The sequence below is a fragment of the Stegodyphus dumicola genome, chromosome 1 (genome assembly GCF_044657685.1).
Source record: "Stegodyphus dumicola isolate Sdum_Otavi_A_Nest chromosome 1, ASM4465768v1".
NCBI lineage: Eukaryota > Metazoa > Arthropoda > Arachnida > Araneae > Eresidae > Stegodyphus > Stegodyphus dumicola.
In genome coordinates, this window is record NC_140768.1 from 277,118,674 (window position 1) to 277,141,904 (window position 23,231).

Consider the following 23,231-nt stretch of genomic DNA (forward strand, 5'->3'; position numbering starts at 1 on the left):
AAAATAGACATAAACAAAGCATGTGTTATTTCATCTGAATCCTGACGTTAAGCGGTAGCAGGAAATATTCAGCACTTTTCCGATAGTCAGTAAATTTGTTGAAAACCCTTATAAATATTTTGATACGAATTTAACCTATTAATTACTCTACATGTATGTTTGTATAGTTGAGCAACTTCATCCTCTAGTTTGCGGGTGGCCTTTTCCTGCGATTGCCGACATCGCAACGAACTGTCTCGCTGTTTTACGTCTCATCGGCCGTTCTGCCCGGAATGCCGCCTAGCGGAGGTGGTCGCAAGGTCGACCGGTTCGCCCCCACGTGGCCCACGAGTCGCTTGTGGCCGACCCACGTGTTGGAGAGCGTTGTTTGTCCGAGAGGTAGGAAAAAAAAGTAGCTTTCGCTAAACACCCGGAACTGTATTTATTCTTTGGAAAATGTGATAACCTTAAACGATGTTTAGGCGATTAGAAAGCATTTCAATAAAACTTTTCCTGAAAGTCAGTAAGCAGATCACACGAACTACAGCTATCCAAGTATTTTTCCCTCTTAAGGCAAGTAAAATTAAGCTAGCTGTTAATTTGTTTACACATTTATTTTATTTATTATTTATTTGTATATTTATTATTTGTTGTTCTTGTTGCTGATTTAAAAGAAAAAATATAATGACTTCCTTGTATAGCCTACTAAATTACACACACTTTTTGTTGCACTTCATTTAAGCATATTTCCTCGAATTTCATTAGAGATATATTTCTCGTTCAATCAATTCAGTTCTCACTTCGCGGCAAGACAAAAAAACATAAAAACTTAAAACAGCTTTATTAAAAATTCCAAAATACAGAAAAACCAAAAAAAAAAAAAAAAAAAAAAAAAAAAAAAAAAAAAGCCACAATTTTACAATACAGCTATTTTTAAAAACAGTTTAAAAAATATTTTTTGCTATTAAAATTAGAGTTTCTATGAGAAAAATTAGCATTTCGGTCAATAAGCAAAAAAAGCGAATTTTCGGTGCACACAATTGAAAGTCAACTTTTGGTCACATTGGGCAAAAACACGCTGAAATTGGTGCACCAACTGACTTAGTTCACTATTCTACTACAAAATAATTCCACCACTTTTAAAGTAAACAGTGCACAATTTACCAATATATAATAAAAAATAATACCTGTCTCACCGAGCTGGGTAAACGGGTGGAAATGTGTACATATATATGTAATAAAAAGACGAAGCACACATGATAGCGTATCAGAATATTAAATATTAATTTTTTTTCAATTGACATTTGTAGCCACAATTCACTTGGCACTCTAATCGTGTTTATTTCCAGAACATTTACATTTTTGATACTGCTGCGATAGGAAGAGAGCACACCGGAATTGCGTCTAGCAGCGCAGAAGTTGAAGCGAAGTAAGCATTTATCCAATATGGCAGCTCTCCAAAGAGAAAAGTTTTGGATTACAAAAGTTTCAGTTATCAAGAGTTTAGGTTCCGAAATAACTACATCATCAGCGTTACGCAAATTTTGTGACATATATTAATCTAGAAATGACGCGGTCCAGAAATGTTATTATTATTTTTAGAATAAAGAGGAAATAACCAAATTAAAAATGAGCAATTAAAAGGATTTTTAATTATAATTTTGACTTACATATTTTTAACCTTACAGATATATGTAAGATATAAGAAAATACGATAGCTGCTTTAAAAATAATTGGCGACCTCAAAATTAACATTCTAGATTTGGTGATCTCCCCCTAAATTCATCTGTTCTCCCAAATTTGAGAATCTTCTATGCTATGCAGCAACGTTAAATTAACTAATCACAGATTAGCTCTACTTATGCCTCAGACTTGGTATAAATACTCTTGGTTCACTGCCTTTTTGAAGTGAAGGCCTGGGGCACATTTTGCCGGGTTTTTTTTTTTTTTTTTTTTTTTAAATCAAAGTCATATTTTTGACATGAAGCCAATTATATTTTTGTTACACAAATCTTGTGTATAGGTGAAGTATGTTTCACGCGTGGTGAGATCTTCAACAGTCACAATAATGTGTGGTCACAAACCAGTTTTCAAACAATCCGAGTGCAAGCATCAGATTAGTTGGCTACAAATTTATGGACCGGCATACCCAGTAATGGCATTATTGGGCCAAACTGGTGCCTCAGTGACACACCCGACATTCACACTTGATATTTCTCTGTGATGTACTAGTTGATTTCTTCGACGACATAACCTTATGAGCACTACTTACGTTGTGATCTCCCCCCCGGTGCAGTTCAGCTCGCCTTTTGTATGTGACTAGTTAGTTCCACAAGTAATGTCCATGTCGCTAGATTAGGCATGGAGCTCATTTGTGTGGATCACTAGGCCTGACATCTTTAGTTTTCTTTCTATGGGCCTATCTGGGCTATGGGGCTGAACTGGTGTATCAAAGCCGTTCTGCCATCCAGACGGGGTGACGCTTACTGCCGTACCGAAGAGCATGTGTTTGAATCTCTGAGAAGGCATGGATGTTTGTAAGCGTATAGTGTCTGTGCGGCAAAGGCCACTCAAAATACACGGCAAATCGAAATCCTTTCGAGATGCTGTTGGTAGGGAAAGACCTCGGATTACGCCCCGATGTATTTATAAAAGCAATTTATGTAGTAAAATTGATAAAATACTTGAGTACTTGTCCCCCAACACCCTCGCTTTTATGCATGTTAATTCAAAACTGTTTGTATAAAAATTAAACATTGATAATCTTAATTGGAATTATGAATGAGTACATTGCTTTTCACTCAAAATTTATATTAGCGAAAATGCTTAATTCAGAATGAGTTCTTTGGTTCTAAATACCTTCACTTCACGGAACTATTTGGCCTAACTTAATTTGCCAGTTTGGCATCACCATTGTTACTTGAGTAAAAGACGGAACACCTTCGTATTTATTAATTATTGTTCATTGAACGGAATTTGGTTTGTTTCTCTTGAAAAGTCAACTAATTTCCGATCAATAGCAATAATTACTTGCTTTTAATTTAATTTCTTTTTCAAAGTTTGAAATTTTGTTATTCATGATTTACTTCAAGTCCCCGTACAACATTTTTAACAAATTACATTCAAGTTACTTTAAAACAATTTTCGGAATTAAACTTCCTACCTATGGTTTCACTCTTTTTAGATACTTCTACTAAAATTAATATTAGGAGATAATATAATAAATATTTCTTTAGTAAATAACAGGAATGACGAAGCTTGGCATTAGAATCCGGGCATTGTTGTGGCTGAGTGTAAGTTAGACATCCAATTGACGACAAAGAAGAAACTTTATAACTCCACATCTTTATTCAATTTAAACGGCAGATCATTATTCTTTCAGATTAAATTCTCCAAATTACATATCCATTGATGGTTTCAATTAAAATAAGGTTAAATTTAGCATTTTGACGTCATAACTATTCTAAAAAAGGGAAGAGTAATGGACAGAGCAGCGCAAAGTCTTATAGCAGCGATAGTAGAAAGCAGTCTGACGAAAAATGGCGCGAACTCTGGATTTATACACTAGTAGTTACATAGCATGCCAGAATGTTCTCGAAAGTACTGGTCTAGGGAGGAAGATTCTGAAGTTGCGGAAAGTTAATTAGAGGTTGCCTGTTCGCATAGAGCAAACCCATCGTATTTTTTATATTTTACATAATGCATTTACTCGCAAAAATACGTTCTGACATATTTTTGAGGGATGGTATAGCGTTCAACATAATTAGCTCCATTTTATTGGATTTTTGCAAACATTTGTAACTACAGTTATGTTGCAAATGTTCTTGAAAATGATGTCAGTTGCACGTATTATAAATAAATGGATTTTATATTATACTAATTAAATATATTAATAAAAGTAGAAAAAAAGTTGTACAAGGTATGTAATATGTACGTTAGCAACATATTTTTTAAAAACAATAATGCTGTAAATGTCCATAAAAGTATCATTTGTATGCGTTACACATTAAATGCATTTTAAATTATATTATTTAGATGCGTAGTTAGAAAAAAGGATTTAAATTTGTTTTTTTCGCAATGACTGGACACTTGCTAAGAAGGCATTATTGAAGCATTTTGTTCTTCTTAAATAGAAATGATAATTTAATTTGTTAATGCTGTTGAGTGGCTGATATAAAAATAAAATTTACTAAATAAGAAAATAAATTTCGTTATTTTGAATATATTAAGTACGTATTTGTGTGAAAAAAGTGGCAATCTAGTTATAAGGATTTTTTTTAAAATCAGAATGAGCAGTAATCCATCTTATTTCGGGTATTTAGAATTCTGCAGTAATACAAAACAAAAAATAAGAAAAAAGAAAGGGGTGATGTAATGATTACACTAATATTTAGTTCCAAAAGTTTTCCTCAAATCTAATCGTTAACTCATGCCACATAATGCAAATTTAACAGGCGTGAAAATTTCCTGCAGTTCAGGTCAGCGTTGATAGATGGCAGCATTACCTCTATATCGCTTTGGAGAAGTTATCACTTCACGGATGGCCAAAAGGCTGACAAGCAATCTGCCATCTCAAACGAAGGGTTTTAAACAAATATTGATTTATAATACAGATAATTATAAAACTTCTTAGATTTGTATAATTATAATAAATAACATATACAATAGTTCAGTTATCCAATGTCAAATTCAAGTCTGTTTTCAACATGATGTTCTATGAAGTCCCTGGAGTTAATTAACTTCCTCGTGGCAGAACTTTCCTCGAAATGCCTTTGCAAATCATTTAATGCTTACTTGAGTGTTTGTAACTCGAGTCAGAGTTTTTTATTTGTCTCATAATTTGTTTCTGGAAAAAAAAAAAAAAATTGCTTGTAGGGTTAAATCGGATGTTTTCCAAAGCACCATCATTGTGGGCAGTGCTGCCATCTGTCCAAGAGATTTTGAACTGTATGTTAACAAGGCGCGCATCCTGTTGGTATTCGAGGTGTTTTCACACAGAAAGGCGCTTGATTAGGAGGGGCGCCCTTGATATAATTTTAGCACTAGGAATGTAACTTATTTAAATTAATATTTCGCTTAATTTGCCATTCATTAAATCTAATGTTCTAATGCATTAAATCTAATGCTAATAATCATGCCTTTTTTAAAAGTCACCTCGTAATTTGTAAATAATAATAAATTTTCATTCAACGTTTTAATTCATAATATAAAGCATTAATACAAAAATTGCATGATTTAAATAGTCAACCTAGGAGAAAATTATAGTAAAATTGTAAAGAACTAAAGACATTTCTTCCTTGCGTTGCATTTTTAGCACATCCAGCCGCCTTGAGCCTAATTAGCAGAAGACACAGGTGGTTTTGCAAGATTTACGGCTGGGAACAAGAAGAAAATCTGAAATACTTCAGGTGTGTTTTTAACATTTTGTGTGCTACATTTATTTATTAACTATCACGTTCTTTGCACTTAAACCATAAAATTCAGTTCAACAGAATATCGCAAAATAGTTTTAAAATCAGCATATCTTTAGAATTTCCGATACAGAGTAAAAATGTTTTTTTCTGTACAACGTTGCCATTGCTCGCTTTGAAATCCTTGAGTTTGTTAATCAAAAACTCGTTAAAGTTTTACAAAATAGGAAATCGATAATAAAACGAATTCCAAATTTAAAATTTGGTCTTCCACATGCCCATATTCGTAAGAGACTTACGTCATTCAAAATTCGATGCTGTATCTATGTACCGTTGTTTTATCACAATGCGAGAAATATACATACATTTATGCAGATTTTTCATTATTTAATTTCTTTAAATATAACGCAGGGCGATAAAACTTTGTGGCAACAGTATAAAAAGTGATTCGCAGTTTGTAGTGAATCGACGTACAATCGCAAAACAAAAATAATAGTCCTTCAGGAACAAAGTCCCTTTGGACTAAAGAAAACCCTAATGACACAAAAATAATCAATTTTGCTTTGACCAAAACATATTTGAATATATTTTAGGAGACTGAAATATATCTATATATAATTCTTGTTTTTAATTTGATCACATTCCCTTTCCGTCTTGAAAATACTATGAGTGCGCCAAATAAAAATTAATGCATTTCAAGTCTCTTATATTATCAAGCTGCAGTGAAACAGCTCTCAGCCATTCTTAATTAAAGAAATAATTTACTGTATATCTAGCGCTTTGCTGTTACGTACCCATTTTTCTTTTATTTCGCTCAGTGTTGCTAAGACGTATCGCTTAGCCTTTTCTAGCTTGTGAATTTGTCTAAAAAGTATAATCTGAATAAAACTAGGGAGTATACAGTTCATCTGTAATGATGATGTGTAATGAAAAAGAATAATTATCCTAAGCATTAGTTATCAAGAACTAAAATTATGTGTGGTAAATCGGCTAAGCCCGTCTTCAAGTGTCATTCCTCCACATACCCGGTAAAGCCTTGCTAAGTTTTTACAACGCCCTTTACAAGTTATTACAACGCCTAGCAAAGAACCATCGTCAATCTATTTCAGATATTCGTCAAACATACCCCACTACATAAAGTACATATTTTTAAGCAAGAAAACGTTCGAATTACAGATCTCCCAAGTGCTAGCTGGGCGGGCTAATTGCTTGCATGATAACAGCAGGCGTGGGCAGATTTGGTAAAGCCGTACACTCTCCCCATTTGAAAAAAGAAGAAATGAAGAATTCTACCCAAAAGAATGTAGAGAAGATCTCACATTAGATCAAACACAAACTTAAAAATTGGCAACCTGCAAACAACAAATAAATAAAACAGGTAAATAAAACAGTATAAAACACAATAACAAAACGAAAAAACAAAAATACAATCAGAAAGGATTGAAACAAATATTTACAGATGTTTCCAACAATACTTACTGTATGCATAGGTTATGTAAAAAACGAAAAATTTTTTCTCTCTGATAAAACTAGTTACTTATTAATTAAATGAAATGTTTAATAAAAATAAAAAGAGCATGTAAATGGTTTTCGTCTACATGTAGTTGCAGAATTTTATCATCGTTAAGTTTTTGTTATGATATAGATGAATGAGACTGAGAGTAGAAGTAGAAACATTCGAGATAATACGCTAGAAATACCGTGTATCAGCAGTAAAAACATTAATAAATATTATTTCAAAATATTACCAAAAGTAATTTTTAAACAACATTCTCTGAATTAATTGTTCTTTTACACTAGTAATCAAAGCATTATTATAATACAAAAGTCAAGTGTCGAATAATGCCTCATTTAATATTATGAGCGCTGCTTGCCAGGCTAGTGAAAATCCATGAGTGACTTTCGTAACAGTAACAATCTGTTACTGACTGGGGAAAAATAAGAGAAAAGGAAATGTCACTTGCAACATCAATCAAATATATTAAACGATGAGCATTCAAATAATAAGCACTTAGAGCAAATCTGATGTTTGAGGAAATTTACATGAAGTTGAAACTAAGGTTAAATTTGGATTATGTCTACAGCTGCATTGATATGAAAAGAATGTTATAAAGACATATGCTCAAACATTAGCCCTGCTGGCACCGCAGCAGAAGGCAGGTTTATCGGTTAATTGCACAAGCAACTCAGCTATCTGCCTATGGGTGTGTGGTGTGGTGTATTTTAATTATGGCAAAGCGCACTAGGGCTATCTGCCTAAAGGGAGGGATGCCTTCGTGGAGGCCTTTCTAAGGGAAACTGGCTCTTATACACGTTACACATGGGGAAAACCACGAAACGCCCATGCAGCCAGCCCGTTCGCGAGATTCGAACCTCGGACCGAACTACCAGTGTTCAGCGACTTTACCGCTCGGCCGCTAGTGGGCTCTATCTGCCTATGGGAAGCGATGTCTTCGAGGAGGATATTTTGTTAGAGAAACTGGCTCGTATCCACCTTATACATGGGGAAAATCATGAAAGATCTATGCAGCCATTCCGTTTGTCGGAATTCAAACTCAACCGAACTACCAGTGTTCAGCGACTTTACAGCTCGGCCGCTTGTGGGTGCAACTGATATATTGCAGTACTAAATGTTTGCTTGAGTTTAATTTCACTTTTATGCTTTTGGTGTATTGTTCCCCTTCCCGGGTAAGTTTCCGGTGTCAATACATGCTTCAGCATGCCACCGGTTCATCGACGTTCCTTCAGTATGTCCACGAATATACCAATGCATCTAATTGCTGATCTAAAGTTTCGGTACCTTCCGGTTAGCCCTGCTAATTCACTATGGTGTAAAATTTACGTGGCTATTTTCTGGACTGTTTTACCAACACATGGCTAACTTGACAATGTCGACATTATCTCCTGATTTCCAAAGGTAGAAAAAATATACATGAACTCAAGAATGAATGTTTATGTTCAGGAGCGACAAAGGACTTATTGTTAATCCTTTGTGTACTACAGACTTTTTTTCTTATACTGTCTGAATACAATTAATTTTTGTTTTCTTCAGTTCTCTCGTAGATTTAATGTGCGCATCTTCTACATTGATTTAAAATACCTAAAAATTCAAAAGTTTGGGTTATATTAAGCTATGCAATTTTAATCAAACATATTAAACAGCATTAAAAAATAAACGGGCAGAGTTAATATGATGCTTGTTCAAATTTACATGACATTCTTGATAGAATAATGCATTCTTCAGAGTGCCTTGGTTTATAAATCATACCTCCATCGAAAAACAGAATGCCTCAACCTTCTGAATACCCTGTTATTTATAAGTAACAGGGTATTCAAACGGAAGTTACGTATATATATTGCAAGATAATATCATTTATAATACACAGTCATAGAACATTAGGAGAAAGAGAACAAAAAAGAGCTATTAGAGTACGGATTAAATGAAGTTTGATCATTCATATCTATAGTATCAGTAAATTTACATGAAATTGCATAATTACATTAAAAAATGAAAATTCAAAAGTTATTGTTACTGAAGCAGTTACAAAATCAACAGTCAACATATTATCAACTTTGATAAGTAAAGACAGTAAGTTGTGACAAAATGTCGTAAATGCCATATAGTGACATTTTTCGTTTGGTAAAAAATTCGTAAATAAATGCAATTTATTGAGATCATTGTCCATGTTTTCCATTTTGCTTCTTAATTTTTTTATAGCTTTTATACCAAAAATATGCGTTAACCTGTTTATCATTGTCATTCAATGCAGATTATGATATATGGTATATGGTAAATAAATGATATATGGTAAATAAAAAAGGAAAGAAATAGAACATTCGTCTTCGGGAGAAGGGAGCAATTATTGCTCACCAGTCGAGCAGCATGAACTCCTGCAAAAAAAAAAAAAAAAAAAAAAACATCTATAGAGAGTGACAACTGGATTCTCTGAAGAAATTTTTTCTTTCAGTTTAAGTTGTCTCTCTATGCCTAAGGCAGTGCTGTTACTGAAAAAAGAAAAAAAAAAAAAAAAAAAGAGTAATCCTGCGAAAGAATTAAAATGGGGATTTTTACAAGGGATGCATCAGTACTGTTTTGTAAAGATTTGATAAACCACTTCATGCTCAAAATTTTATTTTGTGACAAAACATTTAAATAGTATAAAGCACAAATCTGAAATTAATAGGAAGTGCAGTGTCGATAAAATAACATAATGTTGCAATGTTAATGCAATACTTATAAAATTATCCCTGGACTATCTTATGCTAATGCTGTAAAAAATCAAGTGCCTTCTAATGTTCCAATCAAAAATGTTCTGAATGAAAATAACCATATTGTTAAAAATAGTATTAATGCTAAAACTAGTTCTAAGCGCAATATGTCCATGTTTGAGCCATTATTAGAAATATTTAAAGATGTTCAAAAATTGTTGTGTGAATTAAAATGTATGTTTAATGGTATTTCACTGTTTAGAAAAAATTCTTTTCGTTTACCTGAGTTACAGGTGACAGAAAATGCAATTGATAAACGGTTTGTACTTTTCTCAGTTTTCGAGGATATTTTCAATTCCAATGTAAATAATAATCATGACTAATTTGTACAATAATTTGAGTATCATTACATAGAATGCTAATGGACTGTCTTGAAAGATTAATGAACTTCGGGACTTTATAAATGAGTATTTCCCGATATCATGTTCTTACAGGAGCATAAGCTTAGCCCTAATCACCTTATTTATGTAGGCGATTAACAATGTCAATAAGTCCTTCTGGTCTACTACAAACAGCAGAAATCTTGATAACATAGATTCAGTTAGACAGCTTTGAGGCTTGAATTTATAGTGCGTGGATCTTTTCAAAATTTAAATTTAAAAAAAAATATTGCTACATCTCAAGTTACTTGTAAAATATTTAGAAACTTTCAACTATGTTCGATTTTGGGGCACCCAGGTGTATAAAACACCATTCCGCGGAGATGTAACATAATGTTGCGTGCGTACGGGTTCGTAATACATTGAATGAACAAATCCGATAAAAAGTTGATAAAATTTATTCTTATCGCAAGAAATATAACAAAACGCTGGATTTTTCCTCAAAGATATTCGTACAATATCCCAATATCACGCAGTATAATCAGTAGCTATCCTTTAAAATATTGAAAACGTTAGAATAGAACGCAATCCAATGCAGAGAAAGCTTATCCGATCAACAAAATTCCAGCAGCTAAGTAAACAACAACGCACTAAACAAATGAGCTGTCTCTCTGCGGCTTTTTAAAGCTTTTTATTTGGTCGCGAAAAAGTTCTGGTAATTTATGTTTTCTCGAGATTTCTGGAAAGCAAAAGACTAGAATTACGGTTACAGCTAACATAGCAGTCAATTACATTTATTCAAATTAAATATCAATCACAGAGATAAACTTTTATTCAATGTTAAACGCGCGTGCTCCTATATTTTTATTTTTCCAGCGTAGCTTTCTCTTTAAATATATCACACGCTGCATTGCACGGGGAAATGAAACAATTTTAAGTATAATTCTATTAAAAATATCTAACTAAATACAAAATTCTTTGCAATAATCTCTAACAGTGTTTGCAACAACAACTTTATTAACAGTCAGTTTTCTTGGGATATGTGTATAGCATTTGTGTCGACAGTCATTCCACTTCAGAATGTGAAAAATACATCTTGAAAAGATTTCTGGAAACTTACATGAAACAAGAAATTCTCTGCCAATCTAAATTAAGAAGTCTACATATTAATGCAGCAGATAATATCCAAAATGCGTTCAGAGACAACAACATTTTCATTTCCGTTGGTGAAGAAACCGACGATGTAAACAGATTCATATGTAATATTATAAATGGAACCATGGCTTCTAGGAAGCTATCGAAAATTTTGCTCTTGAGAGCAGACGTTGCGAATAAAAACAGTACTTCCAGAACATCTAAACTTTTCATCAATGTTTTAAATATACTTTCACATAATGGTATTACACATGTGAGGTTCCTTTATGTTAATTAACCAGTTATTTTATGTTTTGGATCTGTGTTGTCACGTCTCCCTTTCCATTTTAATTAACAATTAATTATATTGAAAAAGATTTTGTTATCAGTATTAATAATCCTAAGCTAACATAAAATTAGCAAAGCAACAATCTTGTGTTCGGCTAATTTTATGTTCCACTTTGGTGTATTTTTGTCTAGACTCTTTTTATTTACAAGAAAATCTGATATGTGACAATAATGCAAAATCACTTCCATAATGTAGGAGTTTTGGGAGTTATAGCAAAAAAAAAAAAAAAAAAAAAAAAATCCTGGAGTTCTCCTATTAAGTTCTTTGGTTCTAGTGAACTACAGGCGATCGTGTTCTTTCTGTACCTTCATTTTTTTCCACCTTTGCACCACGCTTGTCTCAAGAAACTTAGAATTTTAATTGCGATAAGCCTGAGCACCAGTTTGCCAGCGAGCTTATTTAACTGGATCAATAAGCAATACCACTCATGATGTAAACACTTAATGATCCAGTTATATTTATCGTCATCAGCAATAATTTGAACCTGCTCGTTTGGCAAGGAATCAAAAGAAACAGGAACAGCTTTTTTGGCTTTATATTCAAATATGCATGCACTTGAAGTTTTGATGTACATAACACTGTGGGAGGTTTATTTTCTTTTATATATCCAAGGGTCCTTCATCGTATTATATTCATATTTTATTGAAGCTATTTTTTTCTTTAAAGTGTAAATATATAAATATAGTTCAGATTTTAATCAGAATGAAGTAAATTAGTTCTCGATGTTTCCGTCTTCATGGATTCCATCCACGCAAAATTTCACAACAATCATGTTCCAGAAAAAGGCAGTATGTATTTCAAGAGCTGATAACGTCGCGCTTAGTATCAAAAGTAGCTAGTAATTAAATAATGTAATTATTAAATACGCATATGAGCGGGAATAGGATATAATCGGATCCAAAAGTAATTGTAATGCGTTTATGTCGTAAATCCGCATTACTTGTTATATTAAACAGATAACAGAACCAAATTAGTAATCAGTTACCAAACAAATGTAAACGCATCTTAAATTTTATTTTTTTCCCATATATTTTCCCCTTCTACCTAGCTGCTATCCCTCACATGATATTTCCTTCCGTTGGCATAATAGAATGTCGCCCACATCCTTAAAGGAGCCAAATTGTCACGACTAAGGCTGTTCTCTGAAGAATATCCAAATTTTCAACAAAAAACGCTGAGCTCGCTTTCCGGTTCGAGGAAGGCTTGTGTTGCAACTCTCAGGGCTACAACGTGCAGGTTACAAATTCAATGATCACAGCAGGGATTATTAATATAAAGATTTAATATGGATATCTCACACAAGCTGAAAACGTTACATTACTCTATTAAATGCATACATATAACTGATTGCAAAGGGAATTTCCCCGCTTAGTTCGCAGTTAAAGAAAAAATAAGAATAATAAAAATAGTCCAATCAGATGCGGCGCTCCTTCTGTTGACCTTCGCCGAGCCGTTAAGTAATCGTCTGTCTGCAGCCGCCGTCTCCAACATTCTCCCCCTCTTTGAGTCGACTTCAGGTTGGCTCAAAGACATATAGTTCCTGGTCGAAGAGATCCAATTTCTGAGGCACCTTGATTACAGGTCCAAATCTTGACACTTTAGCACCTTGCAGGATTTTACTAGAGTCATTTGAAGAGTCATTAGAATCTGAATGCTCATCACTAGAAATAGAAGAAATAGGATAAGTAAAAGAGTTATCATATATGGGATCAATGGGTGTGTCCGTTAACTGCACTTCCAAAGGAAAGACTCGCTGAATGGGACGAAGCAGCGTACCAGCTTGAGTCTTCAGTTCTACAGTTCTCACCTTGCCATCTTTCCCAGGAATTAGTCGAATGACCTTAGCTAAAGGCCAATGCATCCGTTTTTTGATGTCATCTCCTATTAGGACAATTTCACCCAACCGTAGCTCTGACGATGGATCCTTCTTATATTGAACCAGAAGGCCTAAATATTCTTTCCTAAATCTATGCCTTAAATCATTAAGCAGTTTTTGGCGATGTCTAGCCCTTTTTCGAAGACCTTTCGAATCGCAGAAATCAACATCAGGAACACCTAAGCTACGATTCTCGATAAGAAACATGGCTGGGGAAAGTGGGATTAAATCATCGGGATTTTCCGACACATAGGTAAGAAGTCTAGAGTTAATTAGTGACTCGCAGTCGCACAATAGTGTGAACAATTCCTCGGTTGTAAGAACCGCGTTACCGAGTGTCCTTCTCAATAGTTCCTTTACTACACGAACTAACCTCTCCCACCAGCCTCCTGAAAGCATATCTGCCGGGTTTAAACAACCTGGAAGATGGGGCCAACACTGAGAAGGAATCAGACTGTTTATCTGTTTTACCCTATTCGCAACGAAAACTGATCAATCACCACGGTTCTTAATCCACCAGAGTGCTACCATAGAATCACTCCATGCAATAATTTTCAAATCAGGCAAGTCTAAGGCGGCGTATACTGAGTGAATCAGTCTCGTGCCAATGCAACAGGCCATCAATTCTAACCGAGGTATTGTCAGATATTTCAACGGCGCTACCCTGGATTTGGCTCTGATCAATCGAATTTTGACTCCCACGGGCGTTACAGTTTTAATGTAAACACATGCACCATAGGAGCTCTTACATGCATCAACGAATAGATGCAGCTCTGAATTCTCATTTATCTCTACATATCGTGGAATACTAATTTTCTCAAGATAGTGTTACGAATTTGGTATTTAAAAAGCTAATGTTAGTTCAATTATAAATTAAATGGTTTTATTTCTCGCGCAGTGCAGCGCGTGACGAATATTAAAAGAAAGCTAAGCCGGAAAAATTAAAAATACAAGAGCGCGTGCGTTAAATAAATAAATATCTCTTTTTGATTTCGAGAAAGTACTGGAAAATTCTAGCGCGTGATTTTAAAATCTTATAAAAGGAGGAAAACATCTCAGTTTGTAGTAGTTGCTTAGTTTGTTGTTGTTTAGAAAACTACTGTTGTTGATTGTAGCGAATTCGCGGATTAGCCTTCTTTAGCTGTTTTGAATTACGTTCTATTGTACATTTGAGTAGTTAAAAGATAACTACTGTGAGATGTTGTAATACTGCATGATAATTTGAGAAAATTTAAGCATTTTTGTTGTAATAATAATAAATTTTTGTTCATTTTTCATCGGACTTGTGCATTCATTTCATAACGAACCCGTACGCACGCAACAATTTTTGGTGTCAGAAGTGGGATTTGAATGCCAATAACAAGAGCGATGGAAGAACAATTCAGGCAAATGATGACTGCATTTGCTGCTTTCCAAGAAAAGATGGAAGGGGCCGTCAAATCCGTTAAGGAAGAAATGAAATTGGGCCAGGAATCCGTTAAGGAAGAAATGAAATTGGGCCAGGAATCCGTTAAGGACGAAATGAAAGCCGTTCAAGCTGGTCAAGAAAAGATTGAAGCATGTCAAGAAGAAATGAAAAGAGAAATTACCTGCATAATTGAAAATAAAGTTGGACAAATTGAAGAAAAAGTTTCTTTCGTAAAAGATCAAATTGAAGAAAGAGTTTCTTCGGTGAAAGAAGAAATAGAAAAAAAAGTTTCTTCTGTAAAAGAACATATAGAAGGGAGAGTTTCGGCTGTGGAGGAACGAATTGAAGGAAGAGTTTGTGCCGTGCAACACCAAGTCGAACAACAAATTGATGAGAGAGTTTCTGCAGTTGCCAAAGAAATGGAAACGTTAAAGAAATTCGTAGCGACGGCAGGGAGCAAGAATGATGATTTTAAATTCTTACCGATGCCTGCTCGTCCATTTCTGAAGCTATCCACATATGATGGGAAGACATCCTGGCAAGTGTACAAGACCCAGTTTTTCTATCGTTGCAGATGCGAATGGATGGGATTCCCAAGCTAAGGCCTGTCATCTCGCCGCTTCTTTAAGAGCCGACGCAGCGGATATCCTTCAGACTCTTCCCGAAAACAAAAGGTTAGATTTCGAAGCTCTGTCCGGCGCTTTGGAGCTGCGCTTTGGCGAGAAATGTTTAAAAGACTACAGCAGGCTTCAATTAAAATCCCGTCAACAGAAGCCCACCGAATCACTCCAGGAGCTCGCCACGGATGTTGAAAGGCTGACCCACCTCGCCTTTTCGGAGTGCCCGACAGAAACAAGAGAAATCCTGTCGCTGCAATATTTCATCGACGGCATCCGGGATCCTGAAATACAGAAAGCTCTTCGAATGGCAGATGTAAAGGACATAAAAAGCGCTCTGTTGTGCGCCATGAAGTTCGAGGCAGCCCAGCAAGCTACTCTTAGAGATCGCTACCCAGTCAGAGCTGTGCGAGTCCAGGACCCAGGGAACCAATTGATGGCTCGTTTAGATGATTTATCCAGACAAGTCGATGCTTTGATACGGAGTAGCAGTGAGAACAAAGTGGCTGTAAGATGCTGGAGATGTGGTTCTGAAGGTCACCTACGACGGCATTGCAGAACACCCCAGGGCACGGATAATAAAACGGATGAGTTGACAAGACCAGTGAATGCTTTAAGACGGAATAGTGGTGAAACGAAACCGACCCTAAAGTGCTGGAATTGCGGTGTTGAAGGCCACCTACGAAGGAACTGCAGAACTCCCCAGAGCACGGAAAATAAAGCATACGATTTAAACAGACAATTAAATGCCACGGGAAGGAAAAGGACTGACAAGAAACCAAAGTGTTGGAACTGTGGAGCTGAAGGCCACGTACGAAAGAATTGCAGAACACCCCAGGGTACGAAAATTGAGACAATTTCTGAGCAACGACGCAGGAAAGAAATTAATGACCATATCAAGGAACGGAGGTTGCCAGATAATGAGAAACCCTGTTTTAAAGCGCTTAAGATCTCTATAGTGAGTGGCAACAATAACGGACTGTCCATCAATGGGAATATCGATGGAGTTCCTTGCAATATGATCATTGACACAGGAGCTAATGTTACCATCATTAGGAAAGATTTAGCTGAACAGTTTAAAGATAAACTTATTTGGACGCCATCCTATGTTACCCTTCAGACTGCGTCTGGTGATAAGATCGACATAGCTGGGAAGTTAAACCTGAAAATCACGTTTGGAAGTGCCGCCTACCATGACATGGCATATGTGGCGGATATTACAGATCCATGCATACTCGGATTGGACTTTTTAAGGAAATACAATTTTTCCTTAGATTTCAAAAACAATAAGCTGCTTTCAGCATCTGATGGCATGACTATCCATCCTCAAAAGGGATCCTCGCCTGGAAATGTCGACGCCTTGTCCGAAAGATCGAGCTCGGGAAGCTGCCGAAATCATATCAGGGTCGAAAAGAAACGCAAGACTATCAGCTATTCTCCATTTCAGAAGTTCTTCGGTCAAGACCTTCGTCTGCCTTGTGACCGCCTGTTTAGTCTCCCTACGGATGCGCCTTCATCGCCTGAGGAACACATCCAAGATGCCCAGGCCCGGTTTGAGGGGATGCACCGTTCTGCACGAAAGCGAGTCAACTTGGCGACGGAGAAAACGAAGACCAGATGCGACACAAGAGCTACTAGACATAGATCCAACAAAGGAGACAAGGTGTGGTTGTGGAACCCGATTCAACGAAAAGGACTCAGTCCTAAATTACAGTCACCTTCGGATGGTCCATATACAGTGCTGAACACGAATGACGTCGTGGTTCGGATCCGTGAGTTTTCGAACTCTTACGACAGGTTAGCTCATTACTATGGCCATAGTACATAATGTAAATAATTGTAAATAGTATCAGACCATGGTCCTTTTTGTTTTTAAATGTGTATTTGATTTGATTTGTATTTAGTATTTGATTTGTATTTAGTATTTGTTTTGTATTTAGTATTTGTTTTGTATTTAGTATTTGATAGTATTTGATTTGTTTAAGTTAGTTATTGCATTTATTGTTTATATTGTTTGATATTGTAATGTAATTTTTATGCCTCAGTTGCATTTATGCCACAGTTGTAAGTTTAGCTTCCTGTCCAGGGATTGTACTGCCCGGGACGTGCAGTCCTTGGGAAGGGGGCAGTGTTACGAATTTGGTATTTAAAAAGCTAATGTTAGTTCAATTATAAATTAAATGGTTTTATTTCTCGCGCAGTGCAGCGCGTGACGAATATTAAAAGAAAGCTAAGCCGGAAAAATTAAAAATACAAGAGCGCGTGCGTTAAATAAATAAATATCTCTTTTTGATTTCGAGAAAGTACTGGAAAATTCTAGCGCGTGATTTTAAAATCTTATAAAAGGAGGAAAACATCTCAGTTTGTAGTAGTTGCTTAGTTTGTTGTTGTTTAGAAAACTACTGTTGTTGATTGTAGCGAATTCGCGGATTAGCGTTCTTTAGCTGTTTTGAATTACGTTCTATTGTACATTTGAGTAGTTAAAAGATAACTACTGTGAGATATTGTAATACTGCATGATAATTTGAGAAAATTTAAGCATTTTTGTTGTAATAATAATAAATTTTTGTTCATTTTTCATCGGACCTGTGCATTCATTTCATAACGAACCCGTACGCACGCAACAATATTTAATTTCATCCTGCCACTTATGAAAAGTTTTCTGAATGTTTTCTGGCAAGGTATCATCCCATTTTAATTTCATAGTCCAAGCCTCCTGTAATAGTAACTTAGGTAACAAGGTAGTTGGACTCAAAAAACCCTGTGGATCAAAAATTTTATGTACCATAGCCAAAATATTACGTTTACTTATCTCATTATCCATTGAATAGTTAAGATTACATTTTAATGTATCATTATCCAAATCCCATAAGATTCCAAGAAGAGAAGTTATACCTGAATTATGGGAAATACAGTGACCTGGAACATTACATTCCCAACCCCGTAGGTTAACTCTTTCGCATCGAGAGAGGGCAAAATTTCAATTCCCCAAACATCGAAAACTCCCGTATCTAAGAATTTCTCTTGGAATGCTTTTCCTTCCCCCATGACAAGTTGAATACTACAGCGCTAACAATAGCCTTACTTAAGTAAAGCGAGAACTTCTTTCTTGGACGCTTTGACACTCTGTGAAGTTCCCCCTTGGGACGGGATTGCAACTTCGGGCATCAAAAGCTAAACACTGACAGTAAACAAAGGAAAGGAAGGAACAAAGGAAACAAGGAAGCTATTTTTAGTAGCTTCAAAAGAATGATTGACACGTGATTTAACAACACCTGAAAGCAATGAGTAATGCAGTAACGTGATGGGGGAAAGCACTGGGTAGGAAATTATTCAGGCGTTTCGGGCGTCCAGCCGATGTCTGAATGTTTGGGCGTTTAGGGCGACTTCGATGCGAAAGAGTTAAAGCATCCCCGAGCCATTACTTCTGTAGCCTTAACTATACAATTTTCTTGCTGTTTAATATCGTGAACCCCATTGACAAAATTGTCAACATAAAACGAATGCTTTAATTTTTGGGTCACATCGTCAAACTCGGCAGGGAATTTATCCAAGAGATGCTCTATCGATGCAGAGAGTTAGAACGGAGACGAACAAACGCCGAACACCACTCTGCAGTGTCTGTAAATCATAGGTTCTTCAAGAGTTGGAAGAAAAAACCTCAAATAATCTCTGTGTTGTGTGATAATACTCAGCTGAAGAAATGCTTTTTCTATGTCCGATGATAAACCAACAGAATACAATCTAAACCTGTCAATTATATCAGGTATGAGTTCAATTAAGTTCGGCCCTCTATCTAAACAGTCATTTAGGGACGGTTGATTTCTCTCTCGGGCTGAAGCGTCGAACACCGGCCTTACCTTCATTGTCTGGCTAGTATGCTTTATAACAGGTCTGTGGGGCAAATAATAACTCAAATTATCAATTTCAGTTTCAGGAACCTTTTCTATTACTTTAAGGTCTTCCCATTGCTTAAAAACTACCTTATATTCATCTAACTGATTTTCCTCATTAATTCGTTGACACATTCTTTGATGCCTTTTAAAAGTCATAGACTTATTCTTAGGTAACAGAATTTCAGATTTAAAAGGTAGTGGGAATTCATATCGGCCATCAGGAAGAACATTTAAATTCTCTTTAAATTGCTTAACGGTGTCAGAATGAGCAAGTTTACGTTTAACATCTTCAGTTGGATCTGTTATGCCAATGGCATCTAAATTCCAGACTTCAGTTACGCTAAGATTAGCACAATGCAACGAAACTACATTATTGCACACATTATTTTGTAGTAATGCTGGAATAGTAGCTGAAGTAGGTTCTTTAGATAAGCTGCTTACTTTACCAAACACAGTATATCCGAATTTAGTTCCAACTACAGTTACACCAGAGTTCAGTTTCAGAGAACTGCCAGTAATAATGTCCCCAATGGCATCTGCTCCTAAAAGCAATTCAATGTCATATTCTTTAGCTTGCAAATCAGACAAGGTAATATTTCTTTCTTTTAATTCTTTTAGGGTATTGGGATCAACTACTTTTGAAACACATCCACATATTTTGTTCTGAGAAAGTACTACAAAGTTATGGTCATGAGTGCCCTCAAAATTTCTTAAATTAACATCAAACACTAAATGGGAATGATGACTTGTCTCTCTCCCCCCAAACAAACCGTGGATAATGGTTTGTTTCGATTTAGGACGCAGTTGCAGAAACGCGATAACCCTTTCTGAAAGATAAGATTTCTGAGAACCACTGTCCAAAATTGTACGAACTGTAAGTTCTCCACCCTCAAAAACTATTTTTAAAACAAGTGTTTGCAAATACACATTTTCATTAACAGTTGACTGATTAGACAACACATTACTGGAAATAACAGTACTGTCAGTTTCATTTGGCTTTACAGGTTCGCCATTTGAGCACATAATGGTATAGTGAAATCTATCACATGTTAAACATTTTACTTTATTTTTGCATGCTCGTGAACTATGTCCAAATCGTAGGCAGCGAAAACAGACGCGCTTTTGCACCAAAAGTTTTCGTTTGTCTTCTAAAGACATTTTGCGAGCAGAAAAACATTCGGCAGAATTGTGGGATTTCTCACAAAAAATACAACGTAAATTTCGCCTACCTGTATTGTCTTGAATATTTACCAAGGCAGCAGCTGTAGAGCAACCCGGATCATCACAATGGGGACGCGAATGTGCAGAACGTGAAGCTCCCAACCTGGTACGAGCGAGCTTAATCATTTCCTCACTTTGCACTTCATTTCGAAGAAAGCACAAAAGTTTATCCAACGAACGCGCACTATCTTCCATCGAGCGGCTTCTTTCCCACGCACGAAGAACAGTCTCTGGTAAACAGGACTCAACAAGTGGCTCTAAAAATTCTGCAAATTTTTCCTTAGTTCTACCGAGAATTTCCAGCGCTATAAGCTTGCTCTCAAGTAAATCATAAAGTTCAGTTAAATCTACTTTAATCCTACCAGTAGCATTTTTTATTACTATGGAAAGTAGATCCTGTACATAAATCTGAACCAAAAGTTCATCTCTCCCGAAGCGTTCTTTAAGTTGTGCGATGACCCTTGAATAGTTTTCTTTAGTTGGCGGAAAACTTGTTCCGAGTATTGACGCTTTAGAATCTGTTACCACACATTGTAAAAGATATTGAAATTTATCTTCATCGACAATGGAGACGTCGTTGTGAATTTTTTCAAACTGGGACCAAAAAGCAAGAAAGTCTTTCGGTTCTCCACTAAATTTCCTTAATTCAAGTTTCGGAAGCTTGAATTTCCTTTTTTGCTCAGTTGTTCTTCCTTCCGTAACCGAATTTGCCTTCTTTGCATTTTCTAACAGCGAACAGATCAAGCAGAACTTGTCACGGTATTCTTCTGCTTTCAAAAAATCTTCAGAATATCCATCTTGAAGGGCATCATCACTTAACAACAAATTCGAAACTTCATCTTGAGTTGTGTCCAAACGTGTGAATTTGTCTTGAATTTGCCGAAACAACGTACTGACTTCGTCACTTCCTAAACTTTTGTTTTCGATCTTCTGAGCTATATCGTTGCAGCATACCGTGAAAGCTGTTCTCAGCGACTTTCGTTTTGCTTTCAAGACTTGTATATCCATATTTCATCAAAAATATAAAGTAGAGGACGCCAAATTTACTATGTTGCAACTCTCAGGGCTACAACGTGCAGGTTACAAATTAAATAATCACAGCAGGGATTATTAATATAAAAATTTAATATGGATATCTCACACAAGCTGAAAACGTTACATTACTCTATTAAGTGCATACATATAACTGATTGCAAAGGGAATTTCCCCGCTTAGTTCGCAGTTAAAGAAAAAATAAGAATAATAAAAAATAGTCCAATCAGATGCGGCGCTCCTTCTGTTGACCTTCGCCGAGCCGTTATGTAATCGTCTGTCTGCAGCCGCCAAGGAGGTTAGAATAGCAACCTATTCTATTCTATTCTGCCAAGGAGGTTAGCTATTCTAACCTCCTAGGCAGCCGCCGTCTCCAACAGCTTGTATCTTATAACTGCAACCGCTTTCCAGCTATTTTGATCCGAATTTGACCATTTCAAAGAATCGAGATTCTTTGATCATTTTGTGTTAAAATATGTAATTTCGTGTTTATGTTTTAATCTGAGAGTTTTGAGCGCAGAAATATTTCCAGGTGATACTTTCTACTACTAAGCCCTTTTCCCGGTTCTAGGCAGTCTTTTGTACTTTGTAACTGCAACCGCTTTCCCGCTATTTTGATCTAAATTTCGCGCCGATTGAGTTTTGTGTTAAAATATGTAATTTTGTGTTAATATTTTAACTTGAGAATTTTCTAAGCAGAAATATTTGCAAGTGATATTTTGAACAGCTGTAGTATTTTTATTGTTTCTGCTGAATTAAATATTCGGTATATTCTTCCAAGTGTCAGGTTGATATGATAAAAGTTTTTTTTTTTTTTTTTTGTCGTGATGTTACTTAGAAAGTGTATTATTGATTTGCGCTTTATTACTGTAGCGACGTGATAATTATTTCTCTAACATATGGAATCTGTGCTGAGCATTTTAACAATATTAATTTCATTTAGAACACGATCCATTTCAATCATTTTTTTTTTACTTCCGATATAAAATTTCCTTACGGTGGTCTTCATTTTCACCGTATTGTGATAATAAGTTAACCTGTTGCACTATTTAGGCATATATTATTATGATTGGTTGATGTAATAAAATTTTATAGTCAAAGACTGTACTAATTATTTCATTTTAAAGTATTTTTATATGTATTTTTATCAGTATGTAATTTAGTCAAATTGCCATATAGTGCATTGTGTAGCATAATGATTAGTATTTTTTTGGGGGGAGGTATTTTAATTTTTTACATGTTTGATTAATATTAAGAATGCTTAGCATTTTCTGTCTGTTGAAGTTTCTGCATTGTTTTCGCTTTGAGTTTTCTGCATTGTTTAAACCAAACATATACTAAATTGGCAAACTAATTATGAGAATCCAACTGTATGACATAATAAAAGGTAGTTCTGATCCTGGAAATTTGTTTTGGAGGTGTTTAGCATGTATTGCTAATGCTATTTTTGTATCATATTAATCAACATTTTACAATTAAAATTAAGTTTTATTTACAGTTGAGCTGGATTTTACTCATTGAAGCATGCATGTGCTTTTCAATACTTAATACTTCTAGGCAATTTTGTTATTTGGATTTTCATTCTTAGATAAATCATTGTCAAGTTATTGAACAAAGTATTTAAATACGTAGTATTTTCTTATGAAATGTTTTCCACTTTTAAAGCCAAAAAATTTTCTTATGTCTGTGAAGTGTAAAAACTGTATAATCGAGAAATGC

At 35.4% G+C, this 23,231-nt stretch overlaps 1 protein-coding gene across 4 annotated transcripts in view; it reads left to right on the top strand.

The window, feature by feature from the left end:
• Positions 1-436: 436 nt before the first annotated feature.
• LOC118189902 (DNA polymerase epsilon subunit 3-like) overlaps positions 437-23,231 on the top strand; it is a 40,001-nt gene continuing 17,206 nt past the window's right edge. Inside the window, exon 1 of one of the 4 annotated variants that reach the window (XM_035360615.2) lies at positions 437-552. In XM_035360615.2, the coding sequence (XP_035216506.1) occupies positions 454-552 (99 nt within the window). In that variant the 5' untranslated portion in view covers positions 437-453. Of the gene's footprint in view, positions 553-5,364; positions 5,388-22,116; positions 22,300-22,839; positions 22,900-23,231 lie in introns of those variants that run through there. The other 3 variants (XM_085807334.1, XM_035360621.2, XM_035360627.2) reach the window with 3 other exon arrangements.